Genomic DNA, 16,536 nt, shown 5'->3' on the forward strand with positions numbered 1-16,536 from the left:
GAGATAGGGGAAACGCAGGGTGATACTGTAACCTGTGCTATAAGAGCATGTGACACCCGACAGCCATGCCCAGCCCGGCATTATTTTTTTTTTTTCAGTGTAATTTCAATATTTCATATCATTAAACCCCTTCCATCCTTCTTACCCCTTCCCTCAGTAGAAGCTCTTTTCCTGACTCGGAAAGAATATGTTTAACAAAAAGAGAAATGAAAGCACTCCTGCCTTTCTCCAGCTCTGGCAGGCATATTACCCCCAAGCAAGCACTAAATGTTTGGAAGAGGCAGGGGGCCCTGCGCGGCGTGGGGAGGGGGCTGTGCCCTGGGACGAGAACGGCTCTTCCTTCCCACAGCCTCAGCGAGTAGCTTCGTTTTACTCCTGCCGGCCACATAGACCTTTTTTTAGCCCCGGTTTACACCGATCCCGTCCCGAGTGACTCGTTGTACCTGTCTGGGCTGTGTATGCTCCAGAGATACCGCCTGGGTCCAGCTCCCAGTGTTCTGATGTTATCATTACATCGGATTTTCCTCTGCACACCAGGCTGAGCCCACTACCTCTCTCTCTCCAACTTGTTGCTGCGGCAAGTCTCTAGAGAATAATATGTGCTGCAACAATTTCTCTATTGTTTCCTTGCCTTCAACTATTGTGCCCCTTAATTAGAGTTACTTGTGGAGTAGATCAGAGGGTTGTTCTTGCTACCAAAGAAAAAAGAAGTTGCAATCCGATATTTTGCCATTATTGATACTATTATTCCTGTTACTGTTTCCAGGTTCATGAATTGTGCGATAACTTCTGCCATCGGTACATTAGTTGTTTGAAAGGAAAAATGCCAATAGACCTCGTTATTGATGAAAGGGATGGCAGCTCCAAATCAGACCACGAAGAACTCTCAGGATCTTCCACAAATTTAGCCGATCATGTAAGTCCTTCTGATTTCTTTATGGCAGTTTTTAAGACTTTAACCTGCTTAGAGGACCTGTCCCCGATTTCATTGTTCTGCTGCTGTTGTCTATTATTATTATTATTATTATTGCTCCTACTTTAACCTCTTGCAAGCTCAAATCCCATCTTTACACTTTCTTCCTTCTCGCTTTGTAAAGTTGTAGAAATGCAAAAGGTTATTTCTGTTTCCATCTGTAAAGCAGCGAGTTTGCAATGGTTTGTAAAGTTTCCTGGTCTGGGCGGCTTGGAGAGCTAGAAAACTGTCGGTTTGATGTGGGGATCGGTGCTTTCTCTTCTTCTTTGCCAACTCTGTAATCAATGCAGCAATGTACGGAAACAGACAAGAAAGTTAGGGAGAAAGTTTGCTGATTTGCTCCCCCCTCCTCTCTCGTGGGGATGACAAGTGATGAGAATTATTGGCAATACTACATTGCATTAAAAAAAAAAGGGTTAGCACATTAGAGTTTCCAATGCTTGTGCTTTATAGCAACTTATTGTCAGAATATGGACTTATTGCCAAACGCCTGAAGCATCTTCATAATAAAAGACAGTAACCTTGATGAAGCAATTATTAACAATGTATTACAGAAAGCTGGAGAGAATGATGATTGAGTAACCGTAGGTTAGCGGTTGATTTTAACACTTTAGGAGTTGGTGAATTAGTGTTATGTGTGTAGGACTGAACGTTGGTGTGCGTGGTAAGGAGAGTGCCTTTGTTTTTCCGGGTTTTGGAGCGGCTCTTGTGATCCTTCAAAAGATGTAGGCGCGGAGAGACTTCGGGATGTGAAGGGAAAGATTGCAGCTGGTACCGCAGAAAAGGGAAGGAATAGCTCTGGTTAAAAAGAGTGGGTGTGAACTCTAGTTTATTTATAGGAACGCATCCCTGGGGGGAAAAGGGGTTTACACAGTTTTAGATTCAATTGAACTCATAATCTAAATGATACAGTCTAATATTTTAGCGGTTGAAATATTAATTTAACACCCGGTGTGAAGTTAACCATGCTTTCTGCACAGGCGCCTGCCTTTATTTCCCAGTGTGTTAAGAAGAGTAGCTGTAAGCCCAGGGAGAATGGGCTTTCTAGGAGCTTTTGTCTCCTTTGAAAACATGTTGTTTGTGTGTGTATTTGATAATTACATTAGACCTGGACTGAAGCTGAATTGGGAGATAAAATAATAATAAATTCTTCTAAATGCCCCCCTTCTGGCACGGCTGAGTTCCAGAGCCCGGGAAATATTTTTGGACCCAAGCCTTAGCTTTCATTTTCTCATTTGTATCCGGTAAACATTGCAGGACAAGGTTTTTGCGATGTTTTACATTGTAAATCTATTATTTTGAGAGAAAAAAATGTATGCAGAGGTTCCTGAAAGTTTCTCTGCTTATCAGCTGCTATCTCACACATAGATAATAAACTCTATGAGGCATGACACTATTTCAAAAATATTTGTTTTATGGCATTTTACAACCCTAAATTCGTATGCATAAGTATTCTGGGAGAGCACTAGAAAAGAAATAGAAATGAGTGGTAACCTGAAAGATATGGGGTCATTGTGTATGATTCAGAGCAACACAAAAAAAAAAAGTACGTTTCTCCAGTACGGTTTCTTTACGAGAGTGTGTTTCAAGTGGAAGTGTAGAAATGGAGCATGCTTGTGTTTATATTGAAGAGATTAGATAAACTAGCCTGTTTAGGGTTCTGGCAGATGGCGAATGCTCAAGCCAATTTGCAGTGCGCCATTATAATATTTAAATTCACACACAATGATAGGACAGAGGTGGAGGGGGTTAGCATTTTAGTAATTTGATAACTATTATCTTCCCTAAGAAGAATCTCCTCTTGCTTTTGTGGCCCAAAACCAAACTCAAATAAATATGACAACCCATTTATCTTGCACCCGTTAGGGTTTACCACTTCATTGGGTATTATAATTTAAAGCCTTTTATTTCCTGGAGATTTGAGCTATAACATTTTTACTTTAGCCCCCTGCTATTTGTTTTGAAAGGAAGCAATAATTTGTGCAACCAGAACACCAACTGGGAAATGAAGAGTTGTATCACATAGTTACATTTTATTCATGCGTTTTGGGAAATGTGTCTCCTTATTGGATTTTTTTTTTTTTTGTATATTAGCTCGTTTTCCCAACAAAACTTTAACACTCTTTTATAGCTTAGTCAAACTACTGTGTGTGTACACATTTATATTTGCACTGTACAAGGTTCCAGCAGGAAGAAACCCACTTTTATTCATAAAGAAGGAAAAGCTTTAAAAAACGGCTAATATAAACATGCAAGACTATCAAAAAATGAACTATCATTTGTGAGCATCTACCTGAAAATATAGTAGTTCAAGCATGCAAATTTGTCCAATTTGACTCTCCAGGTTTATTTTTTCATTTGCTTTGATATGCATATTTAATATATAGCCTCAGGCTAGATCTCATTTGGTGAAAGTTGGTGCAGGGGTGATGATGAGCCACTTCAGAAGGACAGAGACAGCATGTTGTTTCCTCTGTTTTATGTATTGGCCCACTATTCTGATCCATGGGTCTTCCCCTCATGGTTTTATTTGCACATGAAATACTAGGAGCATTTCAACTGATTGGCTATGAATAATGATAGCCAAAAAGAAGTGTAGTTTAATTTGTTGTGTGCCAAGGTTTCTCTTGTGGAGGTGACAGTTTGTGACAGCTGTTTGACAACCCAAAAATCCATACACCTCTATTCTTATTAAGCGGTATAAAGCTACACCGTGTGTGTTTAATGTGAATGCAAGGGGTGGTAGCGGTGACAGTGGCAGTGCTGAACTAGGAGCTAAGGCAGCTCTCAGTTTTATTCCTTTGCTAGACCTGAAAACGTAGCATAAGGGAAAGTAGCAGAAAGAACTGTAGGATTAGCCAACATTTACCATAAGACTTCAACTGGGGTACTCAAACAGCGAATGTTTCCCTTTTCAAAATCTACTGCTCTACTATTTATATAACTTAATTGGAAACCAAAAACAAAATCAACAAAGGAATGAACTCTTCAGAGATATACCTGTGCTGGAAAAAGGAGACAGCTGTAAACGGTTGTACTATACGTGTTTGGTAATAAATGTGTTTATCGAATTTTATTTTAGTGCGCTATTAACTGTTATGTAATACAGTAAGTGTAAAGGGACCAGGGACTTGGTAGATCAAATAGTGCAGCGCTGGCCACAAGAAGCTGAAACTTTTGTTATTACTCTGCTGTGTTTAGTAAATATAACAGCCCATAATTAGTGTTTGAATTTTTAACACCCTCATATTTTTTTATTGCTCTGAGGTATTAGCTGTAGATGGGAAGAAGGTAATTACAGCTATGCCCTGGCTGAACCAGATCAGTTAGGGGGGAAAAAAAAAAAGAAAAGAAAAGAGGAAAGAAACCTTTCCAGCTGCAGTTCAAGTTGCGTTTCCCAGCACAGACAATTTATTATTGTTCAATATAAACATTCTGGGCCCTATCCTGCATTCTGTGTTCAGCCTAAAATATCTGTTGAGATTGCCCATAAACCTTTTTCTTTTTTTCCTTTCGAGCTATTCAGATCTGAAAAATGTAATGCTTGTAAAATTTGGAGATTTTTAAACTTTTCCGAGCATATGATAACATTTTGTACTTTAATTACATTTCTTTTGTACCTGGCTTCACCTGGTGCCACACAATTCTTCCTTTAGCACAAACCCACTTTGAAGCCTAGTAATTCTCCCGTAGAAATTTATGGCTCTCTTTCCGCTGGCTTTCATGGGAGCAGGATCAGGGCCTCAGTCTTTCTGATATTTGTTTATATGTTCTAGTCAATTTGCAGCTGAGAGGTAATAATATACAGATCATCATTCATAAAATATAATTAAAAATGGATAGAAATATACATGCAACTCTTTTTTATAAAAGAACTGTTGACAGATTAGAAATCCGATGCCTTAGCTGTAGAAGAGAAATATTAGTCTGAATATTAAACCTTTCAGCTCTCAAATGAGGAGATACTTTTATTTTGTAATTTTGGACATCCAGACATTTTACATTTCTTTAATATTTCTTCTCAAAGAACGGTCTGTGCAAATTCCTGACATCTTGCAGATGAGAACAAATAAAAATAGGGTAATATATATCTGTTCCAGTTATATAATTAAACCTTTAGGTAAGATTTCACTGAGTAATGAGGAAGTAATTGGGGGCCTGATGCTGCAGTGTCCAGGTACGCCATACTTTGGTGAACTTCAGTGGGAGTATGCCAGAAACACAGGATCAGACCCCAAAGGTGGCCTTTCTGTTTGCAGTGTGTCAGAAGGAAGCTAAGTAGCTAACTGCAGCAATAATAAGGCAAATTTTTTTCTTTAATAACCAGATTTCTTAGCATGTGGCTTAAGACTTAGGACGTTACGGTAGGCCCTGTGCTTTCTGAAGGGACAAGGAGCATCAGGAACTTTCTGAGACTGTAAAGAATGTTGTGTATTTCCTCTTTTTGATGGGCCAAGGTACTCTGCAAGGGTACTCGACAGCTCAAATTTGACTGCTTTAATTTTAAACTGGGTTCTCTCAAACTGAACTGATAATGTATTTCACTCTGTTTGATGCCGGTGTTCCCTCTTTGGTTTGAGTTGTCTATCAGTCTAGATGAAGCGCAGCCACACAGAGTGATGTAGAAGGACAATTAGAAAAAAAACAAACCCCCGATTTTTCAAGTCTCAGTTCCTTGCTGACAGGTGGATTACATGTCTGATTTCAATCTTAATTGGAAAATACAAAGCACGCAGCTTTTCAGAACGTTGCCATGTTCTAGGAGTGTCAAAAATTCCTCCTGACACTTTCCTCAAATGCAAAATCAAGGGACAAGAATTGGAACTTGTACATATATATACATACAGACACACACAAATATCTGCTAGATCACAATGCCTTGTGTCTTGTTTAAATTGTGTAATTTTGATACAAAAAAGTTATCATATTAAATATGCATCTGTAAGAAAATAAACCTTAGTAATACCAGGAGTATTTTTCAGAAAACATACATATCATGTCAAATTAGAGTTTTTCATGGCTCATTTACTTATTGAAAGTTTCTTTACATAGTAAGTTTATTATTACTGCACTCCACGACAGTCTCTAAGATACCATCCTGAACTTTATACATACAAAACATAGGCAGACACAGATGCACACAGATGCACACACAGAAACACACGTGCATGTGTGTGTATAGGTTTCTATGTCCAGCACAGTATATCATCTTTTGATATACGGTGGTACCTATTTTGTGGTATCAATCACGTCAGTCGTTCCACTGTGTTTACAAGTGTTCCTTGTAAGAACAAGGTGAGCAGGATTTGGCTTGGGGGGGACACACACACAGAATGCCATCCATATCAGTAGTTCAGTGCAGTTTTGTGTTCTCAAAATTAATTTACCAGAGCAACCTCCAGACCTTTGAGTCCAACCGTCTTCACAAAGAACAAGCTCTATAGCTGTTGTAGTTTCTTTTATGAAAGTAAGTTGTGTTACATTTGTTCCTGCAAGATCAATGGTTTTGTCCATTTCATCTGATAAAATGTAAGGGCCTGATCCTGTCACAGTTGTATACTTAAAACTTCAGTTAACGTTTGTGAGCCAAATCCTGCTCAGCTTACTCACATGGGTATCAGCTGGCCTGATTGATTTTACTTCCCAGTTATAAATAAGAAGCAAATTCCTTATGGTTAATTGAGTCTTTAATATCACCATAAAAGGCAGTGTGAGATCAGGACCAGCCCTAGTGGGACTACCGACACTCACAAAAAATTAGCCAGACTTTGCCCAGTGGAAATTCAGTGCAAAGTAAGAATTGCAATTTAACAGAAGGTTATCCTATATCAAATTTTTCTGTTACAACATCTCTGTTCAAAAAATTCTGTAGCAGTTAAAAACTCTTACAGTTTCCATCAGATTTGCAGCATCGACAAAAGAGTAACGCATCAGATTTGCTTTGTATACCAGGAGACTCTTGTCCTTTCTGTTGCTCTTTTCCAGATTTAGCGAAATTCAATGGTGGTGCTAAATCAATTTTTTTTTAACTTTCAAGGGAAAAAACACTGGCAAAATTGTGTTTTCTAGGGAAGGCTGTGTGTGTAAATGAGAAACAGTGGATAGCAGCGGAGTGATCTCCTGTGGCCCTGCTAGTACAAGCTTTCCCCATATTGTCTCCTGCTTTTATATTAATTACAACTTGCATTATCAGCTGCGAGTCTGTAGCCCAGCAAATAGAAAATACCGCCCCTGGAGACCTAGCTTCTTGTATCTATTTTCCATCTCCTTCTATTGTGCTCTACTCAGTATTCACTGCTTTTCTCCTGGTAACACTGCTCTTTAACACAATTAGGTAAGAGCAAGAGGAGCACCATATTTGACTCCCAATTATTAAAACCATTGGGAATAGATACATGTATGCTGTTTACCTTCGATGGTATCTGGCATTAGTTTAGGTCATACGTGTGTGAAAATTTTATAGTATGCACACGTACACGAAACAGGCAATTGCATTTTGGCAGACATCATCCACACTCTTCAACGTGTTTCTGCAAAGTATATTACTAAACTTGCAAGAAGATATGAGAAGCCATGCTAACAGTTTGTGTAATTTATCTAAAGCTATCTGGTTTTCTTTTTTTTTTTAACAGTGTGATAGCTTAATACAAATTTCATTGAAGGTTTGAGAAAAATTGCAATTAATATTAGCTGGCTTTAGATCAGGATCTCTTTAGGACCTAAACTATACCGATAAAGTGTTTCCAGTGAAGTACACTTTAGATGTGCCATTTGTTCCCATTTTTTTGTGAAGACATACATAAAATAACTACTTATGATTAGGCATTTGGCCAAGAAGTTTTTCTTGAAGGATGCAAAGTTGGAAACAGTCTAGGGGAGAAAAAGAGAAGTTCACTGACACGTACAATGATCTTAGTCCAAAGCAAAAGAATGCTGCCTTTTTATGAGGCTGTAAACTCCACCCCTAGAGTTATTTGTAATTTTTTGTAATATTAAAGCCTAGCTATTTCCCTCCCTTTCAAATTCCTCCAACATTCTACTGTCGCATCTTGTAAATATCCCATCTTATTACTTCTGTCCTTCAACAAAATTCTGCCAAATTGCTTCCTCAAGTAAATTGTGTCACAAGAAATACATTGAATTCCCAACCAATACGGTCTGTCTTTCTAAAACAGGATCTACAAACTGAGGTCAAGAACAACTCAGCCTGGTAGAGACAGCGAGTGTTTTCAGTTGTGGGAAGTCTTATTCAGTGATCCCTTCCAAAGTGTTACGGTTTTGAAACAGAAAGGCCAGTCTGGCTTTTGAAATACTGTATGATAGGTTTTGGATGACATTTGCCTTAAAACATAGCTGAGGTGTTACCAGTTAATGATTGTAATTTTCATATGTGTGATAAGGAGCTCCAACAGCAGCCAGCTTAAGAGAGCCTGCAGTGCATAAAATTAACATAACTCACTGTGTTCCCTGAAAAGTTTAGCCTAGGTGAACATGTTGCAATTATTACATCTTCTAAAAGAAGGTTCCAGCCTGATGTTGTTGGAGGGCTAAACTCATGCTATGCTATTGTTTCTTTCCTTTTTCATGTATTTCTTCTAGCTCTTTATCTGATTACCATCCGGCAAACAGCTGACGCTAAGAGGCTGCAGAGGGCTGAAGAGCTCCTGTCTGCTGTTTGCCTTCAGCTTGAAGCTATTTGAGTGGCTTCCTAACTCAGAGATAAAAAGAGAAGCTCATAGGCACAACTGTGTTTTAACCCAGGCTGTAAAGAAACTTGCGTGGTTTTTGCATTTTATTTCCATCTGAACTTTTTGCTAACCTTATTTTCAACATTTTTGGTTTTTTTCATAACATCTGGGCTGCTGGAACTTTTAAGGCTTCTCATCTTTCTTTTTGTGTTTCTTTCCACCTGACTCTCTAAAATGATGGTAATTTTTTTTTTTTTAATGAAATTGTGGAGGGTTACAGTATTAATAGTGATTTCTGCAACCTAATTAATACAACAACCTCAACAAATATAAAATACTATTGTTTGGTGTGTTTTTTTTCCTGTTGTGGTTCTGTGTGAGGAAAAGTAGATCAGACTTCTGAGATTTGGAGGGGGTGGTGGTTTTGTGCTGTAAAGTGCTGTCGTCCTGTCTGTTGTGCTGATAGGTTAGGCAAATTTCAGATCCTGGCCTGTCGTCTGATTTTACTCATAACCTTCCTGCCGTGGAACCATGTACGTGGGTGCACGTGTGTGTCTGTGTAAGGTGAAGGGGATTTGGATTCCTTCTTACCCTTTGGTCACCTAGGGCTTTACTGGGAACCTTTTGAAGTCATGGGCTCTTCCCTTTGTCTCTGCTGTGATCTGGGTCAGGCCCAGATTTATGTTACTGGGTATTGTAGCAAGCCGTTATTTGGCAGTTCTATTTTGTGTTGCTATAGAGCATGTGGTACTAATCAGTGCTAGGAGATTACTTTGAGATGTTTCAATATATATTTTTGGGACCTGATTCCAATCACACTTACACTGAATTTTACAATGGGTAAATCAGTTGATTTTGTTGAACTTTTTCCTACTACATGTCGGGGTAGATGAGGTCAGAATCAGTCCTGCTCAAAGAATTTATCCAAACTTGTTGCTTGCTGCTTTCAAGATCTCCTCGTGCTTTAATAGTCTGGTGTTATTTCACAATGCAGATTTAAAACACAATCAAACCTAAGAAGCAATAATTCTTTTTTTTGAGGGGGGATTTTTTGTTTGTTTTGTTGTTGAATTATTATAATATGTGCTTGATTTAAGTTGTCATATACAGGTGACAAGCAATGCAGGTCCAGCCCCTAGTCTGATCTGTTTCATGTGTTCTTGCTCTCCTTTTCTGCCAGAGGAAATTCCATCTCTTGCCTGCCTTCATGTGGTGCTGATAAAGCTCTTCCTGTACAGTAGAATTCCTGTTTTCCTTTAAGCAACAGCAGGGTATTGGGAATGATCAGGAAAGGGGAGGAGGACAGGAGGAGAATACACTCAACAAAGTAGCACTAAACTGTAACATTAAGTTTTCCTCACTTATCCTTGTAAGTAGCAGCTCCTCGCTCCGGGAAAGCCAATACTCAATAAATTAGAAAGCTTGCATGAATTATGTGACTAAAGTACAGTAGTTGAGGTCTTACTTAGCCAAGTTTTGCAAACTTCGTGTGTCTGTCTTCTGTGTTCTCTTTTGTCGTGTTTTATGCATAGTAATGTAGAAAGAATTACATAAAAATTGCTATACGTGTTATTTTATATAATCACCTGGTGGTTATTCTTGACAACACCTGTAAGCGAACTGTTAGACTCAGAGTAATACATCTAGAAAGTCTTTTGAAATGTGTCATATCAAGGTGTAGGGGAGGCTGAGGAAGCATCTTTCCTGGTATATAACATCTTTCAAAGAAAGCTTGCTTTTCCCCTCACAAGTTTGCATTTGCTTGAAGTTCTTCCAGCATTCAGATGGGTGAGAGTGAGGGTAGGGTGTGAGGACACGCTTCTCTCCCATGCACATTCTCCTCTACTTCCTGAAACAGTTTCCCTCCTCTTCTTCTCCTCTCCCATCTTTAGTCAGTCTGGAAAAACAAAGTGCAGGGAGATAGTTTGCATACCGACTATCTGACCCTAACGTGAACACCTACTATCATAAACTGTGCAGGTTGATGTTCTCCTCCTTGTCCCCCTGTATAGCTCATTAAGAAACTTAATTTTTTTTTTTCTCCCCTGAAATATTCTTCTGCAGTACTATTCAAACAATTAAATCCAGACAACTCTTTGGAAAGTTTAAAAAAGAAAAAAATCTGTCCTTTATTTTACCAAGTAAATCTTTGTACCTCCTCTGCTTGTCTTTGCTGAAGAATTATTACACTGTGCAAACAGTATTGGTGTTTGGCACATTTCACAAATGCTAATGTGTATACTTTTCCCCCCCTCCTCCCCTCTTCTCCCGGTTTTCTTTCTGTTCTTCATTTGCTATTGGAATGGGAACTGTGGAAAAAATTCCTTGGCACTCTGACACCAGAATCCTTCATCTTGGAGAGACCACGATGATGCAACCTCAACGCACTCGGCAGGCACACCGGGGCCCTCCAGTGGGGGCCATGCTTCCCAGAGTGGAGACAACAGCAGCGAGCAAGGTAAAAGGTCAAACTTTTTCCCTCCGCAAAGTAGGCATGACTAAAATAACTCCAGCTTTTTTTATTATATCAGTACATCTGCCTTAGAGTAAACATGGAGTGGCAGACTTGCAGTATAATCAGCTGTAACTTAGGGAGACGGTATTTCCTTTTCCTAACCCACTTAGCTGCATTTTATTATTATTTCAAAGCGAAATATCTAATCTTCAAACAAGCTTTGTAATAACAATTGATTAGTTCTGCCAATTCCTTTACAAATTTGGTTATCTACAGTTTATTTTTGTGTGGTGTAAGTAAATATAATGACAGACATACTCTCCAGCTGTGATGCAGTTGTTTGAGCTGGGTTATAGATGGAGAATTTAACCTGTAGTTTTAGCTGGGGAAGAGACTCCTATATGAAGTTATGAAGCTGCTAAATTATATAAAGTAGAAGCAAAACTCGGATTGGACAGAAAAATGTTTCTTGCAATGCTTGCTTGTACAGACTTGTTTCTGCTTCTGAAAATCTGAGTTCAGAAAAGTGAATAGAGATGTACCTGAACTGCAAAACCTCTCCTGGATCTATACAGTGAAGCCTTCTCAAGGGTTCAGGAGGTTTGATTATTATTTCAGGGTTTTTTGTTTTATTTCCTACTGCATTGCACCTTGCCTGTAGTCACCTGCATCCATGCTGAGTGAGTGTCAAAGGCTGTCATTCTGATATGATAGTGTTTTACACTTGCTCATTAGATGTATAAGTGACTCCAGAAGGTATAAGAGTCAAGCCTCCAGTGCTAAAAGTTGGGTAAAGGTGGTCGACTGTCACTCTTGGATCTTGACTCAGAATTGATTTTTTTAAGACCAAAGGTTAAGGTGGGCTCCATTCTTGTTTTTCTTTGTAAACATGGTAAACTTCAGCTAATGAGTGAGACATTACCTTTATAAGGTCTTATGATATGCTCCCTCCCTCTCGTGCATCTGCGGCATTTTGCCACTGCGTCTCCCCCACATGGGGGTTACATATACCCAACAGAGCCAGCTGACAGGTCTGCCATCCAACTAGCCATGTGGAATCCCAAAACTGGAGAGGGGAGCAGCCTTCAGGGCTAGAGCTGCCACGACTAGCCTCATGTTGCGGACGGCTTCCCACCATGATATTTGCCACGCTTAGGCAGCGGAGCAGATACATGATTTCATGTCTCTCACATGGCCCACTGCTTGGCACAGAGCTAGATCCCCTCATCTGTCTCATGATCTGGTGTCGTACCCATTGCGATTCTAGGAACTTGCAAAGTTTGTTTCTGGTAGAGTGGTTTGGGTTTGTCTCCTATTTGTATGAATTGTTTATATGTTTGTAATCTTATTGCTGATAGAAAGCAGCCATGGCACAGGGTGTGATCCAACTCCAACATGAGTCACGCGGGATTTTTTTCTATGTGGTTGGATTGGAGCTGTACGAGGCCCAGCGTGAACTATTACAGCTTCAGCAGCCAATGAACGGGAGAGCTTGACTGCTAAGCAGCAAATCGGTGTTATGTCTATGAGCTGGCCATAGACTTTACTGCTGATCAAATGTTTACATTGTATATTGTGGCTAAGATGCTTGGTGTAGCAGATGATCATTTGCATACTTAAAAATGATTCCTCTGAGTCATCTGCCACAGCGTGTTCATTCCACCCCTAGCTAAGAAATTTCCTCACACCTGTATCTCCACTCTGCCCCAGCAACCCCTTAGAAATGAGAAGAGTTTCTTCATCGAGCCATGCTTGATGTAAAGAAATCCCTTGTATGGACATCCAGGGATCTTGCATTTCACTAGTCTCCGATCCCATGTCACGTAACTCGGGGTGCTCGAGAAATATTGCTAAGCATAAGAAAAAGTAGTTGGTGATAACTACACCAACTTCCCACTGGAGACTGAGGTTTCTGGTAATATATATGATTTAAACCTGTTATGCTCATTTCTGCAGAAGGGGAACAACCGCTGAAGGGCCAAATCGGTCACTAGTGCTGCCCAGTCTAGCAGGGTAAAACATCACTAGTATGTTTCCCTTTGTGCTCAGTTGGGCCCTTTTTGAAGGGAAGCAGTCGTCCAGTGGCAAATCAGCATTCCACTCAGCTGCTGGCAGCTGAAAGATGTATGATCCTACAGCACCGGCAAAATTCCCATTGGAGATAGCTTTGGATTGCTCTCCCCGCCTCAACCCTGGGAAAGACTAAAGAGAGGGAGGCCTGTATTGAATTTTCCTTACGCTTCCTTGAGGGGGGCAGGGTTTACTTTCTAACTCGTGAACTGGCAGTAAGTCGGTCCCAGGCAATGCCAAGATGGGTAGATGCCCTCTTGAGCTATTCTGGTGCAGTTACTTATTTGGGTCAGCTTGGTTTCCCTGCAGTTTTGTCAAGACCTTCCACAAATGCTGCTTCAAGTATTCCACTTGCCCCAAAGGATTTCTCGGGGATGGGAGCTCATTAGAGAGTCTTCGGTTACATTAGTAACTTATGGTCTCCTCTACTGATGCCTGGTGGCAGCAGAGATTGATTCAAACTGGAGTCAGTCTCTTCTGGCTCTTGGGAGCACTCTTCCAGGGGTCTCTGCTTTTGCCTTAAGTCTATGATGTGCAGCTTGTGATTTTTCTTTTTTTTTTTTTTTTTTGGGGGGTGGGGCGGGAGACGGAAAGGAGTTGGGTGAGTGATGACTTTTTTTTTTTTTTGCAGACTTTCTCTGCATGAGGTAGGTCTATTTTCACACAGAAGAATCCATCCATAATTCTTAAAGTTAGAACCAAACAAAAAAGGTGTAGGCATTTTGTCTGTTCATGGAGGACAGTGTCTACGACAGTGCATGACTGCCCTTTGGCATCAAAAGGGTTAAACTAGTCAATGTTTGGTATTACTAGAAACACGCTGGCATTGAAAGAGTTAAGGAAAGGGCCTTCAGGCAGTAAATGTTGAAAGATTATCCTAATTTTATTAGTGGTGAGTGTCTATGTTGTTCTTAACATGTCACCTCACTTGTTCAACAGAAAACTAAGCTATACAACATATTGATCATCTAGCAAACCAAAGTACTAGTGACCTGTAATCTACCAAGCATTTATTGACTTTATCCCAGTTCAGATCCACAAATGCAAATCAATGCCATGTAATACTATTTTAGAGATTAGTAATTATGTAGTATGTCTGATCAACTTTCTCCCTGCCCTGGAAAGAGAAAGAGTTAAATATATCCAATAATAAAAATAAAACACTCTAAAGATCTTACAAAGGAGAAAAAGAAGAAGCTGATTTAATGGTCTAATGAGGCCATCTTCCAGACTTGTTTTGTGTAGGGCTTGCTTTGACCTTTCGCTTTGCTCAGGAGCCCAACGCTTCATTTTTCACATTCTTGCAATTACGTTAACGCTTCAAGCATTTCTGACTCCAAGTCAGCTAGCAACACCAGGCATAACTCAACACTGTGAGTTTTTCTCCTCTCTGTAGATTCATTAACAGGTCACCGGGGTCCCAACTGAAATTTAAAACTGACTGGTTCTGTTGGGTTAGCTGAGTTATAGCAAGGGAGATGGCAGGAAAGGGGCTGAGAGAAGGGGAGGGGGGAGAGAGAGAAGACCCTGGGGTTTTTGTCAGGGAATATATGTGTAAAAGCCCTAAGTGGAAGATTAAAAGGTGTGTGTAGCTTTATCATCACCCTTTTCTTTGGAGGGGAAACAACACATCTGAAAGTCTTCTGGGGTATTGTGTTTTCCTTATTCTTTGTGAAACAAAGTGAAAACGGCCACTGCCTTTACATAGGAGGCTAAATGACTTCTAGAATTCAGCATCAGTTTGTACCACAGTGATGGATATGATGCTCCCAGACTTTAATTCCTATTTAATCTCTTTATGGGATATTTCAAATAATGAATATGGCAGATTATGCATGAAAAGTGGGAAATAGATCTTTTTAAGGTTTAAAAATGTGGTCTACAGGAAAGCACCAGGGAATAGTTTCAGTTTCATATTTTATGATACCAGGATTGTATACCTGATTTGTCATATTTGTAGTTCAGTCACTCAAAGGGCCTGATCCAGCCAAGTCAGATAGAGGCTGTGTTTCTTCAGGACCTTTCAGGAAGTTCAGTGTCTTTTCAGAATTAGGCCTGGGGTGATAAACTTGACCATAAGTGAGAAGCCAGGGACAAGAAATTCCTAGGTTATACAGCAGTAAAAATATAAATGGGCATCACATCCACTTTGCTTTACCCATGTGAGTAGTTCATCAGTGTGTGGGTTTTTTGATTTGGTGTTTTTTTGATGGAACTACTTGTGCTGAATGAAGAAGATCTGCCCCTTTATAAATAGTATCTGAGGCTACTCTCTAGGGCAATACCTTAAAGTAGTTTTGAAACACTTGTGACAGCTTGATGTTTGTCCAGCAAATTTGTCTACAATAGCTTTCTGTGGCAAAGACTCATCTGGTTTGGGGCAAAGTCAACTTAAGATATTAGCTGAAATTACATGTTCATCCCAGGTTATGTCTCTGGATTAATGCATGTTGGAAAAATTAGGTAGTATATTTCTTATTCATTATATACCATCTTGTAATAATGATGGTATACAAATCAAATTTGTTTACAAAACTAGCTGATAATGCCCAAAGGCCTGTCCTAGTAGCGAAACTCTACTGAAACTGCATAAAGTTTTGAACCAAACTCCAGTAGTCAGAAAAAGGAGAAGGATATGTTGTTGTTAATAATAATAAATAATTTAAAAAAAATAAGATTAATGCAAAGTCTTTGGAAGTTTAATATCCAAAAGCTAATGCTACTTCTTTTGCATAGAGAAGAAAAAGAAGAAAAAACTTCTTTTTCCTAGTTCTGTATGTATAGGTAAGCCTGCTGAGGCTAGTATGCATATTCATCATAAGGATTCAGAACATATTTTTATTCCTTTGTATTTTTACCTATAAAGCTATAGGGTATGGTTTTATTGGAAGAGAGATGTCTTTTGTAAGAAAGGAAATTCGTAATAGAAAGGCTTAAACATTCAGACTGTGAAAAACCAAACTTGCTAATAAATAATGCTTCACTGGAGATGCATTATTTCAGAAGGCACAGCTCTCATAAAGGTGAACTGTATGAAGTATGAAAAACTCATGAAGAACAATGACTTTTTTCAGCTGAGGAAGATACAGGAAGAGAGTAGCCCTTATTAATTCATCTTTTCCTTTCAAGTTTGAGGGGCCCGTCCTTGTGTTGATATGTATGAGTAATTCCCATTAATGGTGATGGGAGTTACGCATGTGCACTGACAGAAGAATAGACCCCTTAGTGTTCAAAGCACATGAAATTTACATTTTTTCCATTGCTGTAATTGAGATGTTGACAAATTGGAGAATATTGATGAGCCTTTGTTTTAAGTATTTCTTGCCAAGTTTGCTTTATTTTTTCATGGT

General features: G+C 39.4%; 1 protein-coding gene across 1 annotated transcript in view; it reads left to right on the forward strand.

Annotated features, from left to right (window-relative positions):
• The window catches only part of MEIS2 (Meis homeobox 2), a 178,839-nt gene that overhangs the window by 10,515 nt on the left and 151,788 nt on the right, over nucleotides 1–16,536 (forward strand). The window contains exons 4-5 of the mRNA XM_009321011.1: nucleotides 767–916; nucleotides 11,005–11,119. Of these exons, the coding sequence (XP_009319286.1) occupies nucleotides 767–916; nucleotides 11,005–11,119 (265 nt within the window). The remainder of the gene's footprint in view (nucleotides 1–766; nucleotides 917–11,004; nucleotides 11,120–16,536) is intronic.

The sequence above is a fragment of the Pygoscelis adeliae genome, unplaced genomic scaffold, assembly GCF_000699105.1.
Source record: "Pygoscelis adeliae isolate BGI_AS28 unplaced genomic scaffold, ASM69910v1 Scaffold3, whole genome shotgun sequence".
Taxonomy (NCBI): Eukaryota; Metazoa; Chordata; class Aves; order Sphenisciformes; family Spheniscidae; genus Pygoscelis; species Pygoscelis adeliae.